Source organism: Pteropus medius, unplaced genomic scaffold (assembly GCF_902729225.1).
Source record: "Pteropus medius unplaced genomic scaffold, Ma_sr-lr_union100, whole genome shotgun sequence".
Taxonomy (NCBI): Eukaryota; Metazoa; Chordata; class Mammalia; order Chiroptera; family Pteropodidae; genus Pteropus; species Pteropus medius.
The window spans coordinates 375,255-392,269 of NW_024353789.1; the positions used below are offsets into that span (position 1 = coordinate 375,255).

The 17,015-nt window shown below is 41.7% G+C and overlaps 1 protein-coding gene across 1 annotated transcript in view; it reads left to right on the top strand.

Annotated features, from left to right (window-relative positions):
* MYO7B (myosin VIIB) overlaps positions 1-17,015 on the top strand; it is a 98,372-nt gene that overhangs the window by 7,720 nt on the left and 73,637 nt on the right. Inside the window, exons 2-3 of the mRNA XM_039851281.1 lie at positions 9,099-9,140; positions 16,190-16,303. Of these exons, the coding sequence (XP_039707215.1) occupies positions 9,123-9,140; positions 16,190-16,303 (132 nt within the window). The 5' untranslated portion in view covers positions 9,099-9,122. The remainder of the gene's footprint in view (positions 1-9,098; positions 9,141-16,189; positions 16,304-17,015) is intronic.

A 17,015-nucleotide genomic window follows, 5' to 3' on the forward strand; every position in this document is an offset into this window, starting at 1 on the left:
TGCTTCTATTTGCCTGATAGTCACTTTACTCCTAATTATATATTTTTGTTGTTGTTATTTTGTTTTAGGTGAGCTGACCTCTTTCAGTATTTCCTGTAGTGCAGGTCTTGTAGTGAAGAATTCCCTCAATTTTTGTATGTTTGGAAAGGTCTTAATTTCTCCTTCATATCTAAGGAGAGCTTAGCTGGATACCTTATTCTAGGCTGGTAGTTCCTTTCACTTAATAGTTTAAATATTTGATTCCATTCCTTTCTGGCTTGTAAGGTTTGTGCTGAGAAGTCCAATGATAATCTAATGGGTTTATCTTTATATGTTACCATTTTCTTCTCCCTGGTTGTCTTGAGAATTCTACCTTTGTCATTGATTTTTGATAACTTTAATACAATTTATCTTGGTGAAAGCTTTTTTGGGTTGAGATAATTGGGTGTTCTGTTGACTTCTTGAATTCTAAGCTCCAGCTCATTCCTTAGATTTGGGAAATTCTCGTCCACTATTTGTCTGAAAATGCTTTCTAGTCCCTGCTCCTTTCCCTCGCCTTCGATAATGCCTATTATTCTCTCTTTATGGTATCAGTTAGTTCTTGTATTTCTCTTTCATTATTTTTCATTCTTCAGTTTCTTTCTTCTTCCTTCTGATGCATTTCTAGATTTCTGTCTTCGATATCACTTATCATTTCCTCCATTTGGTCAACTCTATTTCCCAAGTTTGCTATTTCATTTTTCAACTCTTGCAATGTGTTCTTCATCTCCAGAAGTTCTATTTGGTTCTTTTTGAGGGTTTCAATCTCCTTTCTCTGCTCATCTAGTTGTCTTTTCAATTCCTGAAATTTTTGATATGCTTTGTTTTCGATCTCATTGAGTTTTTTCAGAAGTACCATTCTAAATTCTCTGTCATTTAAGTTACATATTTCTGTCATTTAAGTTACATATTTCTATGTCTGTAAGCTTATTTTTTGGAGATTTTTCTCTTTCTTTCTGACTTGCCTTGTCACCTTGGTTGTTCATGGTGTTTAATGGACTATTTCTCCACTTGGGCATTAATGGAAGTGGATTATGCTGTTTTCTAGAAAAAAGGTTTATTATATAAAGATCTGACTGTAGTCTGTTGCAAAGAAGGCGCTTTTCTTTTGGTTTCCAGTAGGTGGCATCTAAGCCTCTTGGATCCCTTAAAGTACCTGTGGTAGCTCTTATGAGCAGATCCCACGCTCAGATGTGCTGGTGTGCAGTTTGGGAGTTTTTTGTTGAGTTTTAGCTTATTGTTGTTTCAAGGGAGGAGATCTGAGGACGTCTCTCACTCCGAAATGTTTTCCGTTGAAATGTGGCTCATAGCACTGATTGCCCGCTGAGAATTGAAATGTAGCTTACAGGACTGGCCGCTTTTGCTGTGATTGGAAAGGCCACTCACAATGATGGCCACCCAGCTGTGAACACTTGGTCCTGAATAACTCAGAGGTGAGCTTAGCAGCAAACCAATAACAGTGCCCTGGGCAGCCTGCAGGTTGGGTGGGGCGGGGTCTCAGAGAGACAGTGACAGTCAGATCAATACAGCCTTGGTCTTTGGTAACTGTTGTTGAGTTCCCACATAAGGCCCAGGTCACAGCAAGACCAGCTGCTGTCTGAGACTGGCGCACAGGCCCTCGATATCTGCCTAAGTTCGTGATGGCAGCAATAATCTGCCTGACCTTATCTCTGAAATGGGGCTCACAGCGCTAGTCACTGTTGCTGGGATTAGAAATGCTGCTCACAACAATGGCTGACTCACTGTGAATACTTCACTCTGAATCACTCAGCTCAGGGCTTGGCAACCAACCATAAACAACTGTCGTCCACCCCCCCTCCCCCACCCCGCAGTCTGCAGGTTAGGTGGGGAGGGCTGATCCCCTCAGACCAGCATCTCCTAATGGCTCTGTGGGAGGGGTGTGCACAATAAAGCTGATGTGTCTGTAGGGGGGCCGGACTAAAACACAATAGTAGCTGCCTTTCCAGCCCTCTTTCTGACTCCAAGTAATGGAGACTTTTTCAGAATGAATCCTGTGCAAGCCTCAGACCCAACGCCGATGTCCCGGGCGAGTGTCTGCAGGTCAGAAAACCTTTGCACAGGTCTTTCAAAGTGACATCTAGGGGCTCAGTCGCCTTCTATCTCACGCAGATGGCCAGAATCCCTCTAGTTTCTACAGTCAGAGTTATTGGAATCTCCTCTTCCCTGGGCTGGGGAGCCCCCAGATGAGACCAGGACCCCCCTCTCCTTCAGGAGAAACTCTGCAGCTTCACTCTCCCTCCTGGTGATTCTCCACCACCCATGGGTGAGAGTCCAGCCGATTTGGGACTTTGCCCCTCCTACTGGCTTCGATGTGGCTCCTTTATATTATCAGATGTAGATGTTACGATCAGCTGGACTTCAGGTGATTCACCATGTTGATTATTTTATAATTTGGTTGTAATTTCAATGTGGTCCTGGGAGGAGATGAACCCTGCTTTTATCTAGTCTGTCATCTTCCCCCTGTTAGTTTTTCTTTTCTTTTAATGCATTTTATCTGGTGTTGGTATTAGGGTAATGCTGGCCTCATAGAATGAATTAGGAAATGTTCTCTGTGTTTCTGTTTCCTAGAAGATATTGCGAGGAATTGATATCATTTCTTCTTTAAATATTTGATAGAATTCATTGGTGAAAACATCTAGTACTTTCTTTTAAAAACCTGGTACTTTCTTTTTTGAAAGGCTTTTAATTATTGATCCAATTTCTCTAATAGCTATAGGCTTATTCATATTGTCTATTTCTCCTTGCATGAGTTTTAGTAGATTGTGTCTTGCAGGAAATTGTTCATTTCACCTTAAGTTACCAAATTTGTAGATAAAGAGTTATCCATAATATTCTTGTATTATTATTTCAATGGCCATGAAATCAAATCAGTTATCCATGGGTTGTCCCACTTTCATTTCTAATATTAGAATTTTGTAGTCTTCTGTATTTTTTTCTTGGTTAGCCTGGCTAGAATTTTATCCATTTTGTTGATGTTTCAAAGAACTAGATTTTGGTTTCATTGATTTTTTCTATTGATTTCTGTTGTTAATTTCATTTGACTTCTGCTCTAATTTTTATTATTTATTTTATTATTCGTGGTTTAAAATTATATTGCCTTCTTTCTCGTTTCCTAAGGTAGAAGCTTAGATTATTGATTTTAGATCTTCCTTCTGTTCATATAAATATATTCAGTGTTATGAATTTCCTTCTGAGCACTGCTTTCACTGCATTCCACAAATTTTGATAGGTTCTATTTTCATTTTCATTTAGTTGAAAATATTTAAAAATTTTTCCAAACATTTATTTGACTCATGTGTTATTTAGGAATATATATATTCCTAAATTCCTAAATATAGGAGATTTCTTAATCTCCAAATATTTTTAAATTTTCCAGCTATTTTTTTTTTTTGTTAGTTTAATACCATTGTAGTCTGAGAGTGGATGTTGTATGTTTTCTATTTCTTTAAATGTGTTCAGGTGTGTTTATGACCCAGAATGTGATCTAGCTTAGTGAATGTTCAGGGTGAACTTGAGAAGAATGTATATTTTGCTGTTATTGAATGAAGTATTTTATAAATGGCCATTAAATTCAATTGACTGGTAGTGCTGTTGAGTTCAATCACTGGTTTTTTTGCCTGCTGGATCTGTCAATAGTAGATTAATCTTTCTCTTCTTGTAGTTTTATCAGTTTTTGCCTCCTATATTTTGATGCTTTGTTGTTAGGCATATACATGTTAGATGTTGTTATGTCTTCTTTGAGAATTGGCTGTTATGTAATTCCCCTCTTTAATCCTCATAATTTTCCTCACCCTGTCTAACATTTATAGAGCTACTCCAGCTTTCATTTGATTAGTATTAGATGATATATCTTTTTCTACCTCTCTACTTTTAATCTAGCTGTGTCTTTATATTAAAGTGGGTTTCTTATAGACAACATATGATTGAGAGCTTCAAGTTTATAAGAGAGAAAATCATCAGAGCCAAGCGATCATTTCAATATGAGGATAATAGGATGACACAATTTCTTCAACAATGCTAGTTTCATTCATAAAGAATGCAGGGGAAAGCAGGTTTGGGGATGAGTTGCTGTGGTCATGTTGAGTTTGATGTACCTATAACACATCTGTTGGAGATATCCAGAGGAATAGGGCCTTGGTGGGTCAGGAGCTCAGAATAAAGACGAGGGTTGATTTGGAACTCAGCAGTGCTTTGACTCTGACTTTGGGAGCAGGTGGGAATGTACAACGGGAATGTGTAGGCTAAAAGAGAATAGAATAAGGGCCACCATATCAGTGAGAATTCCTTGGTTTAAATGACAAAATCCAAATGGCTTAGCTCGAGTAATCAAAATGGAAAAGATGGAGATAAGATTTTTATCTTTGTCTCCCTCCCTCCCTTCTTGCCCATTTTATCTTCTCAAACCAGCTATTTTCAGAAAACTAGGACCAAAACCCCTGGTCATTTTGGAATCACATTTTATAATTTTAAGACTAGAGAAGAAAACCAACCCCCAGCTCCAATTCAGAACATCCCAGGAATAGCCTGTAATTGGCCCTTGCTTGGGTCTTATGCCCTCTGGGGTACCATGATTCACGGTTCCCATCAGAAACATGATGTAGAGAAGGGAAGGAAAATTTCCCCAAAGGGAAACAGAGGAAGGCACACCAGACAGAGAAAAATCAGTTAACATCTCCCTCAGACACCAAGAGGTCAAGGTGAGGGAAAGGGCCCTAGGAGGAAATTGAAGTTACCCCAAGAGGCAAAGAGAAGACAGGGAGGTGAAGTTCTGCAGAAGCCAAGGGAGTGCAGGTAGGAAAAGGAGCATGGCTGAGAATCTCAGAATTGAGAGAGAAAGAAAGATTGAAGCTGTAGGTCTTGGACAACATTGGCCCTGGAGGAGTCAGTTCAGTGTTTGTGGGTATGAAAGGTGAAACTGGAAGCAGTGTGATGGGGCAACTTCATCAAACGGCTCAGCTATGAAGCAAAGCAAGAGGAGAGGAGTAGCTGGAAGGTGTCATGAGGCCAAGAAAATTCACTTCAAGACAGACAAGACCTGAGTTTATCTCTATGAAGAGAGGAAAAGCCAGAAGAGTAAGAATGGGTGAAGATGAGAGAGGGATGAGTAATTGTATTAGTTGTCTATTGCTGCAAAACAAATTACTCCAAAATTTTGCAGTTTAAATGACAAACATTTCTCACAGTTTCTGAGGGTTATAAATCCAAGAGTAGCTTAGTTAGGCACTTCTGGGCCAGGGACTCTCATGAGGTTGATATTAGTTTGCTAGGCCTGCCATAACAAAATGCCACAGACTAGGCAGCTTAAACAGAAATTTATGTTCTCACAGTGCTGGAGCTGGAAGTCCTAGACCAAGGTGTTGGCAGGGTTGTTTTTCTCTGAGGCCTCTTTTCTTGCCTTTCAGACAGCAACCCTCTTGCTGCTTTGTCCTCATATGGTCATTCCTCTATGCACGTACACCTCTGGTATCTCTTCCTTTTCTTACAAGGACACCAGGCAGGTTGGATTAGGGCCCACCCTAACAACCCCATTTTAGCTTCATTGCCTCTTTAAAGGCCTTATCTCCAAACACAGTCCCATTCTGAGGTAGTGGAAGGTTAGGACTTTAACGTATGAATTTGGGGGGATAAAATTCAGCCCATAAGATTGTAGTCAGGATGTTGGCTGGAGCTGTGGTCATCTGAAGCCTTGACCAGGGCTGGAAGATCTGCTTCCAAGGTCACTAGCTGTTGACTGGAGACCTCGGTTCCTTACCACATGGGCCCCTGCTAAGGCTGCTTAAGTGTCATCATGACAAGGCACCAAGGTTCCCCAAGCCAAGTGATCTTAGAGAGAGCAGGGAGGAAGCCATGAAGCCTTTTATACACTAGTCTTAGAAGCTATACTTCATCACTTCCAACTTATTATATTTATTAGAAGCAAATCACTAAGTCCACACTCAACACGGGAAAACAAGTCTCCATCTTTTGAAGGGAGGAGTGTCAAAAGATCTGTGGATTTATTTTAACCACTGTATTAATTAATATATCAAGGCCCTGATGGAGAAGGCTAGAGAAGGCAGGGCTGGAAGGATGAGTGTAGGCTGTCAGAGGGGTCCCTTCTCCTGGGCATTCCCTTAAGTGTTCACAGGAAGGGGAAGGCCAGGAGTGGATAAAGCTGGAAGCTGAGTGTGGTTTTCTTTTATCTAGGTGTTCTGTAGAGTGAGTGGAGAGGTGGGGGAGGGAACTCTGAATTGAAACAGAGTTTTTTGTTTTTCATTTTTTTGTTTTGTTTTGTTTTGTTTTTTTCAGGAAGACCTTATCAGGACTCACAGAAGGGTCCCTTAAAGGTTATTCTGAAAGTCTCAAGGGACATACAGGCCATGAAACCACCATTGCATCTGCCTTGGTGGGAGTGTGGCCCATCCTTGATCATGTTACGCTCAGGGCTGGAATGTTGCAAGGTGAAAGCAGGAGTCAACAGTGTTTACAAGAGAGTGGTGGACCAGAGGGCTCCATGTGGTGTGCAGCTTATTGTACTTTACTTTTGAATTCTATTTAAGAGTATTTATAAATCCATTTTGTTCTAAAAAAAGATTTAAGGCAGTTTCTAGATTGATTGGAATAGAAATGAAGCTAAGATGCAAGTTGATAGATTGGGGAGAAACGGAGCGACCAAAGGGTCATGATGAAATGAGAAACAATTGCTCACGGGGCCTCCATGGTGCTGGCTGGAGAGTGGCAGCTGGAGGAGATGGCTTCTGATGTGAAGAAGTTCTGGGACATGGGAAGATGAGGGCCAGTCATGGGAGAGTGGAGGTCACCAAAATCTGGGATCGCAGGAGTGGGAGTTCAGGACTCATGGGAGGTCACCCCCAGAAGAGAACAAGACTGGCAGGAGGCACCTGTGAGGCAGATCCTGGTGTTTGGAAAGAGATAAAATGTTTTACATAAAGTTCAGATGCCATGGGTGACAGAGGATGACAGAGTCGGAAACTGTGGGTAAGTCACAAGTTTCTACCTGGCGTGGAAAAGTGAGACACAAGAGCAACAATGGGGATCCAGAGGCAGAGCAATGCTCCTCTGCGTCTTTCCTAGCCTCCACCTCCCTGGGTTATGTGCAGTGGGAAGACTGAGCCAGCCTCCCCTTTAAAAGAGGTGCTTGGGAGTCAGGATTCACATAAGGGCTTCTATGCACTTTCATCTAGACTCTTAAACTTTCCCAAAGCAGAGGAAGTAGGACAAAGAACATGGATTTCAGATGTCGGCAGAAGAATCCTCTTTTTTCATTACCAGTTGAATAGCTTTTGCAGAGTCTCAACATTTCTCACTCTCCATTGTCTCCCCTGTAAATTGGGACAGCAGCATTCCTTCTCAGAGCAGTGTTGTTACCTGGGAGGTCTTCCCCCAAGACAGCTGTTAATTGGTGGTTTGTCCAGTTCCCACCCACCTGGAAAATGAAGACAAGCAGATTCCAAAGTCTTACCTGGTTGGGTCCACGATGGCTGTGGGTGTTCAGGTGGTAGTGGACAGTCACCTGGGCCCTTTCTCTAGGATAGAGGAGAGGGAATCTGGGGAACCCGGGCAGCAGCTTCCTCATGATAATCCCTTAGGGATGAAGGTGTGCTTCTTGGGAAAGGCCTGAGGGCACAAACAAACATTTCAAGAGCTCTCTGGTGTCTAACCTCACAGCAGCCCTGCAAAACCCCAGCATTCTCATTTCAGGAAGGAGTGTGCTAAGTCACTGGCAGGATCTGCTTCAGCTCCCACAGCTGGTGGGTGGCAGAGCTGCACTCTCCCATCATGCCCACCTCTGGCCTCTATGGACATACCCTCACGGGGTCATCGCTGAGAGTGGGAGGAAAGGCTGCAGCACCCCCAGAATAGCTTTCCTAGATTCTCAGGCTCTGCCATAGGTTCCTTCTTTCCATCTGCCCCAAGAGACAGCGGACAGGACCCAGAAAAGAGATACCATGCTCCTTTGGGGTTAGGGAGAAAAATGTAATATCAGACCTTAAAAAGGAATCTACAGTCTGATTATTGCCTTGAAGGTGCTCGACAAATGCTATGAGTTTTAGATTGTCATTAAACAGATAAATACTTGTGCACTAAATAAAAATTGGAATAAGAAAATTCTTCATCCAGCAGAACAGAGTAGCAAAAAGACTGTCACATTCAGTTTCCGCCTACACCCCCATTCCCTATGTTGAGCCCAGTGCCAACTGCAAAATAAACATTCAATAAAGATGAGATAGAATGAAGGAAACTGAGAAAGTGATGCAGAACAGGGCAAATTTCCCTGAGTGGGGGCAGAGCTCAAGCCTTGCTCTGAAAAAGAGTGTTCTTGGCTGAGCGCAAGAAAGAATTCGAATGCATGCAGGGGTCAGAGTCAAAAATAAAGTTTATGAGAGAAGGGCCAACTTTCCATAGACAGAAGAAGCAAAGACAAGAAAAAAGCCAAGACAAGAAAAAAGCCCCAAGTGTTCAGAAAATTCAGTTTGTATATCATTCTTAGTTTCTATGAATTACAGTTTAAAGACTTTGTTTACCCATTTTCCTTTGATGGTATGTGCAGAACAGTGAGAAAGGATAGAATATGTAGTGTGGAAAGGTAAGAATAGGTAGCTGAAAAGGCCTGCTGGCAATTCCCAGCCTTTGATCCATAGGTTCATATGGTTTTAGCCATAGGAAATGAATGATTATATTTTGTGTAGGGTGGGATTTAAAGACAGTTTTTCTGTTTTGCCTTCATGGTATGTGTAAATGATTTGTTAATGATTTCAGCAGAAATCTTCCTTTGTTCTACAGGTTTCCTCCTGGTCTGGCTGTAGGGGGCTGATCAGCATCTTGCAGTCTCTGAATGTAGCTTAATTTAACATTTAAAATGTTCTTTTGCCTCCTCCCTACATTAAAAGCATCTTTGTATACTTGGATGAGACAGGGTTATTAATTTATTCAAGAGTCATTTCTTGAGCCAGGATCCTGGTCAGGGACTCTAGGACATGCTGATGAACACACCTCACTATCTAGGGCCTCTGAGTCAGGGCATGATGACTGACATTCTGCTTTCTCTCTGCTCACAGGCTGCGAGGAGCTGCTGTCTCAGGATGTCGGTCTTCAAGCTGGTGAGAACTGCATCTATTATATCTAGGAGTGGTTTGTGGCAGTTACCAAAGGCTGAGTCAAATCACTCCCAAGGAAAGAAGACAGGCAATGAGACCCTACAAGGAAAGGATGATTGGAGTTTGAGGAACAAGACAGATTACATTATCTAAAGAAAATGAGTTTGGCTAGCCTCTGGGCCTCAGCAGGGGCCACATATGCTCAGTAATTCCTCACTTATATTCAGACTTAAAATGTCTTGACAAAGGCATTTCTCATTTGTTGTCTCATTGCGTCAATTGCAGGGAGCTCACCCAGAAAGAGTGGGAATAAACGATGGGCAAATCACCACTTTGGGTTCTGCATCGTCTTCCCTCAGCTCAGCCAACATCTTTTGTGTGCCTGCTATGTCTCAGTGGTCAGGAGACAGCTCCATGTGGGAAGGGAGCATAGGAGCTTTGCATTTACTATTGAGTTGATAAACACCGAGACACTGCCCTGCCCTGGAGTAGGGGAGGTGGGGATAGGCCTCTAGACAACCTGGGTGGTGAGTGCATGACCTAGAAGCTCAGGGGCTGAGGGGGTCCAGAGGAGAGCCCCCCAAACAGTCCAGGTGTCCATCCCTGCCCTCCAGAATTTTAGCCAAAATCCAGGGAAGCCAGATATTGCTGCAATGTCCTCTTTGCTGAAAAAGTTCTCCAAAAATTCTTCTCCCCAACGGAAAGCCACAAAATGGTCATCGTCTCCTGGCTGCTGGATCCACATTGCTGTGAGGGGGCAGCATCCCCTAGCATACGCCTCAGGGCTCCTGTGACTGAACCCTCAAAGTGTCTAACTCACAGAATGGGCAGCCAGGGTTGGTTTTTCTCAATTATAGAATACAGATGAGGTTGTTTCAGGTTAGAGAGAGAACACACACGGTCTACAGATTTGGGTTGCAAGGGCTTTTGGTAACTCAATCACAAACATTAGAATTTGGCATCACTTTGGGGCAGGAGGAGGTTTCAAGGCAAAGCTAGGCTTATTTCACACAGAAATGCATTGGCTCCAAGGTTCCCACTGGGAATATGACTAACTTCAGGCAGAGTTGGAGCATATCACTCACTCTCAACTGTAATTGTGTCCTGCTCTGTCTTCTAAGATTATAAGTTCCTTGAGAGGAGGGTAATGGTCTTATTCATTAGTGACTCCTGCAGAAGGCCCAAATGATTGCCGAATAGAGGGCAGAACCATGCTGAGCTTATAACTAGTATATCCTCTATCTGTGTCTACTCTGCACTGGGCACTATTTGGGCCCCTTACCCATGTTACATGCCATCTTTACGACAGCCCTGTGAAGTTGCCCCTTTCAATAGATGAGGAAACTGAAGCTCAGCGAGGTTAAAGTGACTTGCCCAAGGCCATGTAGTTCATGGAATGCGGAGTAGGGTTAAAACCCAGGTCTATAGAAGCTTTCTATTTATCTGCTCAGACCGCTGTGACAAAATACCACAGATTGGATAGCTTAACAACAGAAAATCATTTCTTACAGTTCTAGAAACTGGAGCTCCAAGATCAGGGGGCCTGGTGTATGGTGAGACCTCTGTCCTGGCTTACAGACAGCTGCCTTCTCATTATGTCCTCACATGGCCTTCCTTCTGTGCAATTCCTCTTCTAAAGCCACCAGTCCTACTGAATTAGGGCCCCACCCTTTTGACCTCATTTAATTTTAATTACCTCCTTAAAGGCCCTATGTCCAAATACAATTACATTAGGGGTTAAGATTTCAGCATATCAATTTTGGGATGACAATTCAGTATATAACAGGTTTTAAATTTTGCTCTAATCTCTTATTAAGAAAATTCACACATGATGAATAACTACCTCATGAAAAGAGTCTTTATTTTTTAAAAAAGCAATTAGCAGTGGACCTCCTCCCAACCCCACCAGGCTGGTAAACTTTTCTAATATAATTAAACTAGGATTTGTATTGGAGAAATTTTATTTTCACACTTCAGAAATATGGGAAAGCTCTGCATCCACTTGCTGTGTAACCTTATCCAGACCTCTCCATTCTCTGGACTTCAGTTTTACCATCTGTCAAATAAACGTGGGGCTGTCTGGTTTTCGGTCTCTTTTTCTTTCCAAATGAGGACTCTGAATTTTTTCATACCCATGTACGGAGGGACTGGGGACCCTTCAATGGGCAAGACTGCATGGAAATATTTTGAAATTCAAAGTGCCTCTCCATTAAATTGGCACAGTCCCTGGTTCATGAAGCCATGAGCATTTGTTAAGCTTGATGGTAAATCACTCATTCCTTATTCTCAATTAACCCATGACTTAACAGATGGGAAGGTGATCCAATGACCAGGCACTGGGGGAAAGTGTTCCTGGGAAAATAGGGGCCCTCGGCACCAGAGGTAAACATGCTATCTGTCCCTGTGGCAGGGCCAGGCTTCTGTGGATCTGCTGATGGACCTGTGCTAGGGCTTAGCCCAGAGGATGTTCTTCCACAATCTGTCTGCCAGCACAGAACTATCGCTAGGCCCATCTCTTCTGCATGAAGGAAAAGACATGGAGGGTGGGCACATGGTATTGGGGCACAGTACCACTTTTAGCAAGTGGGCCAAAAAAGCCTGTTCATCTTGGGAGATGGTGGCGTGAAGGCATCAGAGGATCAGGTCTCCCAGAAGTGGACTGTTCACTTCGGATCTTTGGGTTTCCTTGTAGTAATTTCTGTCTCAAGCTGTTGGACTACCACCTTCCCTTCTGCAAGAGCTCTTTCTGTAGCATGGGTAGCAGCTGGTTGTCAGCTATTTCTTATCACGAAGAGCAGTGAAGGCTCAGTAGATCTCTATGGTTTCTGTAAATCAGTCTCTATTTCTTGAATCTCAATATAGACTTTACTTCCTTTGTAGCTGATAGCCTCTGCTTTTACTTTTCTCCTTCATTCTTTTCTTCATTCAGCTGCTTCTGCCCAGTCATCTTTTTCTACCAATAGTGTTCATGAAGATGCTCTATTTTTTTGCTGGCTGGCTTCTCATTATTTCTCATTAGAGCTTTGGTCAAATGGAGTGAACAAAATTCATGTTCTGACTCTTTTATTTATTCTTCCAGCTCATGTCGGGCTGATACATCATCAGTCTATATTGGAATTGGTCTCTTTCTCTTCTTCATCTCTAGTTAATATCAATTTTGCTGTGAGATGCCCATCGTGTCTTTGACTTTTAATCTTCTTGCTTTGGTGATTTGCCAACTGTTTCAGCTGCATACTGCAATTATTCACACCGGAATTTCATCCTGTTGTAAGAAATTCTTCCTAGTCTCAGAGGTTCTGATGTAATTTAGTTCACTGAGCAGAGTATGTTGCTCATGCTGGTCTTCTGTATCCTAGCAATTGTTCCTTTGAATTCCTTTGTGTTGCTCTTTTGAATTTTGCTTTTATCTTCATAAAATTGTATAGGAACCCAGTTTAAAGAATCAGTCTCCCACTTCCTCTTCCCCAAAAGTCACAGTTAATCCTTCCCGTTGATTCTTTGATCTTTTCCTCTATGTCTCTAAAGAACATGCTACACTGCAACTTGAGTTTTTGGTTTCAGGCATGATCTATTATTGACTTCCCACTGTGTAAGAAAGGCCTTAGCTCCTCCCCCATAACCCCTAACCCCTGCACACATACATGTACTATCTGTCTCGCCATCCTTCTGAAATTGCTAAATCCTAGCTTTGATCTGATCTGTATAGAATTTACTTATTTTATCTAAGTAAATGCTACTCTTGTTGAACCATGCTCTATACTCTAAGTGCTGTGTTTTCCTTCGCTAGACTTTGTAATTATTCTTTCCCCCATCTGCTTAGTTTTCTATGTATTTATCATGATTTTCACCCCAACTTTCTCCCAGATATGTCTATCTCCTTTCAAAATGTTCTGATTCATTGAGAGTTTAGTCAATTTCATCCTCAGGAAGAAATCCCTCCCAGAGTTGCTGACCTGTGATAACTAGACTTGTATCTTATATTTCTGAGGCACACTTGTCATCTTGGAATTTCTTTCACAGCCATCTTGAACATTCTATTCTTTTTGCCTCTCCTTCACACTGAATCCCTTTTCTGGACCCCAGGTATTTCTCTCTTTTGCTTTTATCTAGCACATCCTGTAATTGCTTCCTGAGGAAAGGGTTCATAGGAAGCAAATGTTTGTAACAATTTGCATGTCTGAAAACACATCCATTTGCATTTGAGGTTAATTGGGCATAAGATTCCATTCTAGATATAATTTTCCCTGAGAATTTTGAAGACATTTATTCCACTTTGTCTTCTGGCCTCCAGCACTGCTGTTGAGAAATCTGACACCATTCTAATCCTTGAGCTTCGTATAAAACTTATTTTTTCTTTTTGAAAGCTTTTATGCTCTTCTCTTTGTCCCAAGGATCTATTTTTTACACTTTATACTGTTGATTGAAGTTTGTCCCCTACTCGTTTTTTCCACAAGCCTTTGGGAATAATACTGAATCTTCACAAATGTTTGTTACCTTTATACCGGAATGACAATTTGGGTAAAAAAATTATTGGATTTCTTTTCTCTTTTTTCATTGTGGTAAAAAACACATAATATCAAATTTGCCATCTTAACCATTTTTAGGCATATAGTTCAGTAGTGTTATGTATATTCACATTATTGTACAACAGATCTGAGAACTTCATCTTGTGAAACTGAACCTATAACCATTGAACACTATTGTCCCCCCTCCTCCTTCAGTCCTATCTACTTTCTGTTTCTATAATTTTAACTACTTTAGATCCTTCATATGAGTGGAATCAAACAGTATTTGTCCTTTTGTGACTTGCTTAGCATAATGTCCTTGAGATACATCCACATTGTAGCATGTGACAGGATTTCTTTCTTTTTTAAGGTCGAATGATATTCCATTACATGTATACAGTATACTACATTTAGTTTATCTGTTCATCTGTCAATAGATATTTGGGTTACTCTCACTTCTTTGCTGTTGCAAATAATTCTGCAATGAATATTAGTATACAAATATCTTTTTGAGATCCTGCTTTGAATTCTTTTGGATATATACCCAGAAGGGGGACTGCCGTATCATATGGTAATTCTATTTTTAATTACTTAAGGAACGTCCATAGTGTGTTTTCGTGGCTGCACCATTTTACATTTCCACCAACAGCTCAGAAGTTTCCAGTTTCTCCATGTCCTCACCAGCACTTGTTGTTTTATGTTCTTTTGACAGTGGTCATTCTAATGGGTGGATTGCTCTTTTCTTGAGATCTTCGTAGCAGTTGTTTGGCCCTCATACAAGATTTGAATTTGTCCTGAATGTTCTCCTTATAAATGAACTGATATCTTTGTTTGCCTACCCCCCAAAAAATTATTTCTTTTTTTTTGAAGTCCAATAACCTTTATTAGTATATGTCCTAGAGTTGATTTTTCTTTGTAATTAGTTCCTGATATCTGTTGTGTTTTTAATCTGTAGATTCAAGGCTTCCTTCATTTCTGAAAAGTTGCCATAAATTATATCTTTAAATAATCTTTCTATTTTTTTTCTAATTTTCTTCTCCAATTATTTGTCTTCCATATCTATCCTTTTCTCCCTAATCCTAATTTCTTTTAATTTCAATGTCATTTTGCTCACCTTTTCCCTTCCTATTGTTAACCTAAAAATAAAAGGCCAAAGCAAGAGGCAACAAGCATTTTTTGAGAAGTACTGATTTCAGGCAGAAGCCCAAGTAATGTTCCCATTAGGAGACCAAGGCAAGAAGTATTTATGAGAAGGGGAAGGGGAACAAATACATTAACAGGAAGACATTTCTGTTGTTTCAGATAAGCTAAATAGTGATGATAATTCTAAAAAATGTTTTTAATTTTCAGCTTGGTAGTCAAAATAATTTTCTTGTTGTCTTTGCAAACAGTTTTTTGAGACACAAAGTTGCTTTAGATCCAGTTCAAAGATTATTTTGTTCTGTTTTTAACATTCCAAAGGTTTAGGAGAAAGATGTCCAAGGCAGTCCCTCTGAGATGGCAGCTCCGGCTTCATTTTAAAGTGGCTCTGTTTATATTACTATTGTTTTACATTGTCTTCTATGATGTTTACCATGAGTTTAGCAGCATTATTCTATTCCCCTGTTGTTTCCAATTTTGCTTTTATTTCTGACCCATGTTTATTTCTTTTCCTCCATTTCTTTCTTGAGTTCTGCCATTTTGTGGCTTATTCTTTCAGTTGTCTTACCATCTAATTTCTGAGCCTTTTTTGACTCTAATCTGCACTTCAGTAAGTTTTTAGAAATCTTGATGAAATACTTGGTCACAAGTTACCACTGCTCTGTGGCAGTTCTGTTTGTTTGTTTTTCCTGGGATTATTTGCCTGCTCCATTTCTCCTTTTGAATTTCAGTATCTTTGTGTGTAGATCTGTGATGGTCCCTTTTGGATTGCTCCTCTTTGAATGGGATGAGCTTTTATGGATCAGAAGGCATGTTATGTGGGTCAACGCCATGTTGCAGGATAGCAGAAACCTAGTGAGATTTTTATCTTCACTTTTACTCAGCCAATGTTTTTGGGTATGATAGGGTTATTCATATGGCATAGACTCTTTTCCCACCTCACAGAGAGATTGCTTCCTGCAAATATGGCTTGTCTGTTTCTTAGAACCAAACTAGGCCAAGGATACTCCCTCTGCCATTTCCCAGTACTATCCTGGCAAGAGTGACCAAGAGGGGTGGGGAGGAAGGGAAAAAGAAGAAGAATGAAAGGTAGTGGAGGAGGAGGGGGAGGAAGGAAAAAGAAAAGGAAAAAGAAGAAGGAAAAGGAAGGAAAAAGAAAAAGGAAAAGGAGAAGAGAGAGGAGGAGATAGGAAGAAAAAAAAAGAAGAAGAAAGGAAGGAAGGAAGAGAAGGAAGGAAGGAGAGGAAGAGTAGTGGGAGGAGGAAGAGGAGGAGGGTGCAGGGAGAAAGCTCCCAGCTTCCTTGAGAGCTCTTAGTTCAAAGGAACAGCCCCCAGGAGAAGTAAGTCTGGAGCAGAAAGGGAAAGGTGGAACAGGGGTCTGACCACTGTCTTCTCTTTGCCCTGTAGGGTGACCATGTGTGGCTGAACCCCTACTCTGCCAACAAAACCAGTGTTGCCATTGGGGGCATCATCAAAGAAATGAAGCCTGGCAAGATCTTGGTTGAAGATGATGAGGGCAAGGTCAGTGTGGCTGGACTTTCAGGGAGGCTGGGCCCCCTCAGGGCTCCCATCCTCCACAGGACTCTGAGCCCCACCCCTTCTCTGGTGTGCTCCCCAACACTAGGAGTTCTAGAGCCCAAGTGGGGGGCCTGCATTGCAGGACAGGCCTGCATTGCAGGACAGAGAGATACAGGGGGTTCCTGTCATGGTAAACATTGTGTGTCTGTCTTGGGAACTGTTTCTATAGTGAAAAAGCAAGCAATGAGTTGGCAGATGGAAAACTCAGACAATTGGGGAGCAGTAAAGTGGGACAGGAGTTGTGGTAGATGGGGGCGGGGAGAGAGGAGGGCAGAAAACTGGCTTGCAAAGTAAAGGAAGGTTAGCTGGAAAGGTAAGAAGGTGGGAAGGAAAGGTGTGTGAAAAAGGTGCATGGAGGGGAGGGCCTGGAATATGAGGAGGAAGGGGATGAGGTTCAGCTCATGCTGACCAAAACAGCCCAGGTAAGAAAGAGGTAGGAAGCTCTGGGTGGCCTGTAGGGGGCCCAGCTCAGAGGGATAAGGAAAGGCATGCAGGGTGAAGGTCCCAGCTGGTTACTTAACTACTCATATCTCCCTCTGCTGAGCTTAGTGCTGCAGAGTCAGGCATGTGGAGGCTTGGGCTCCAAGGAGAAGATTCTAGACTGCGGTCTGTGAGATCTACATTATGGAAGCCATTATGCAGTTAAAAAAAAAAA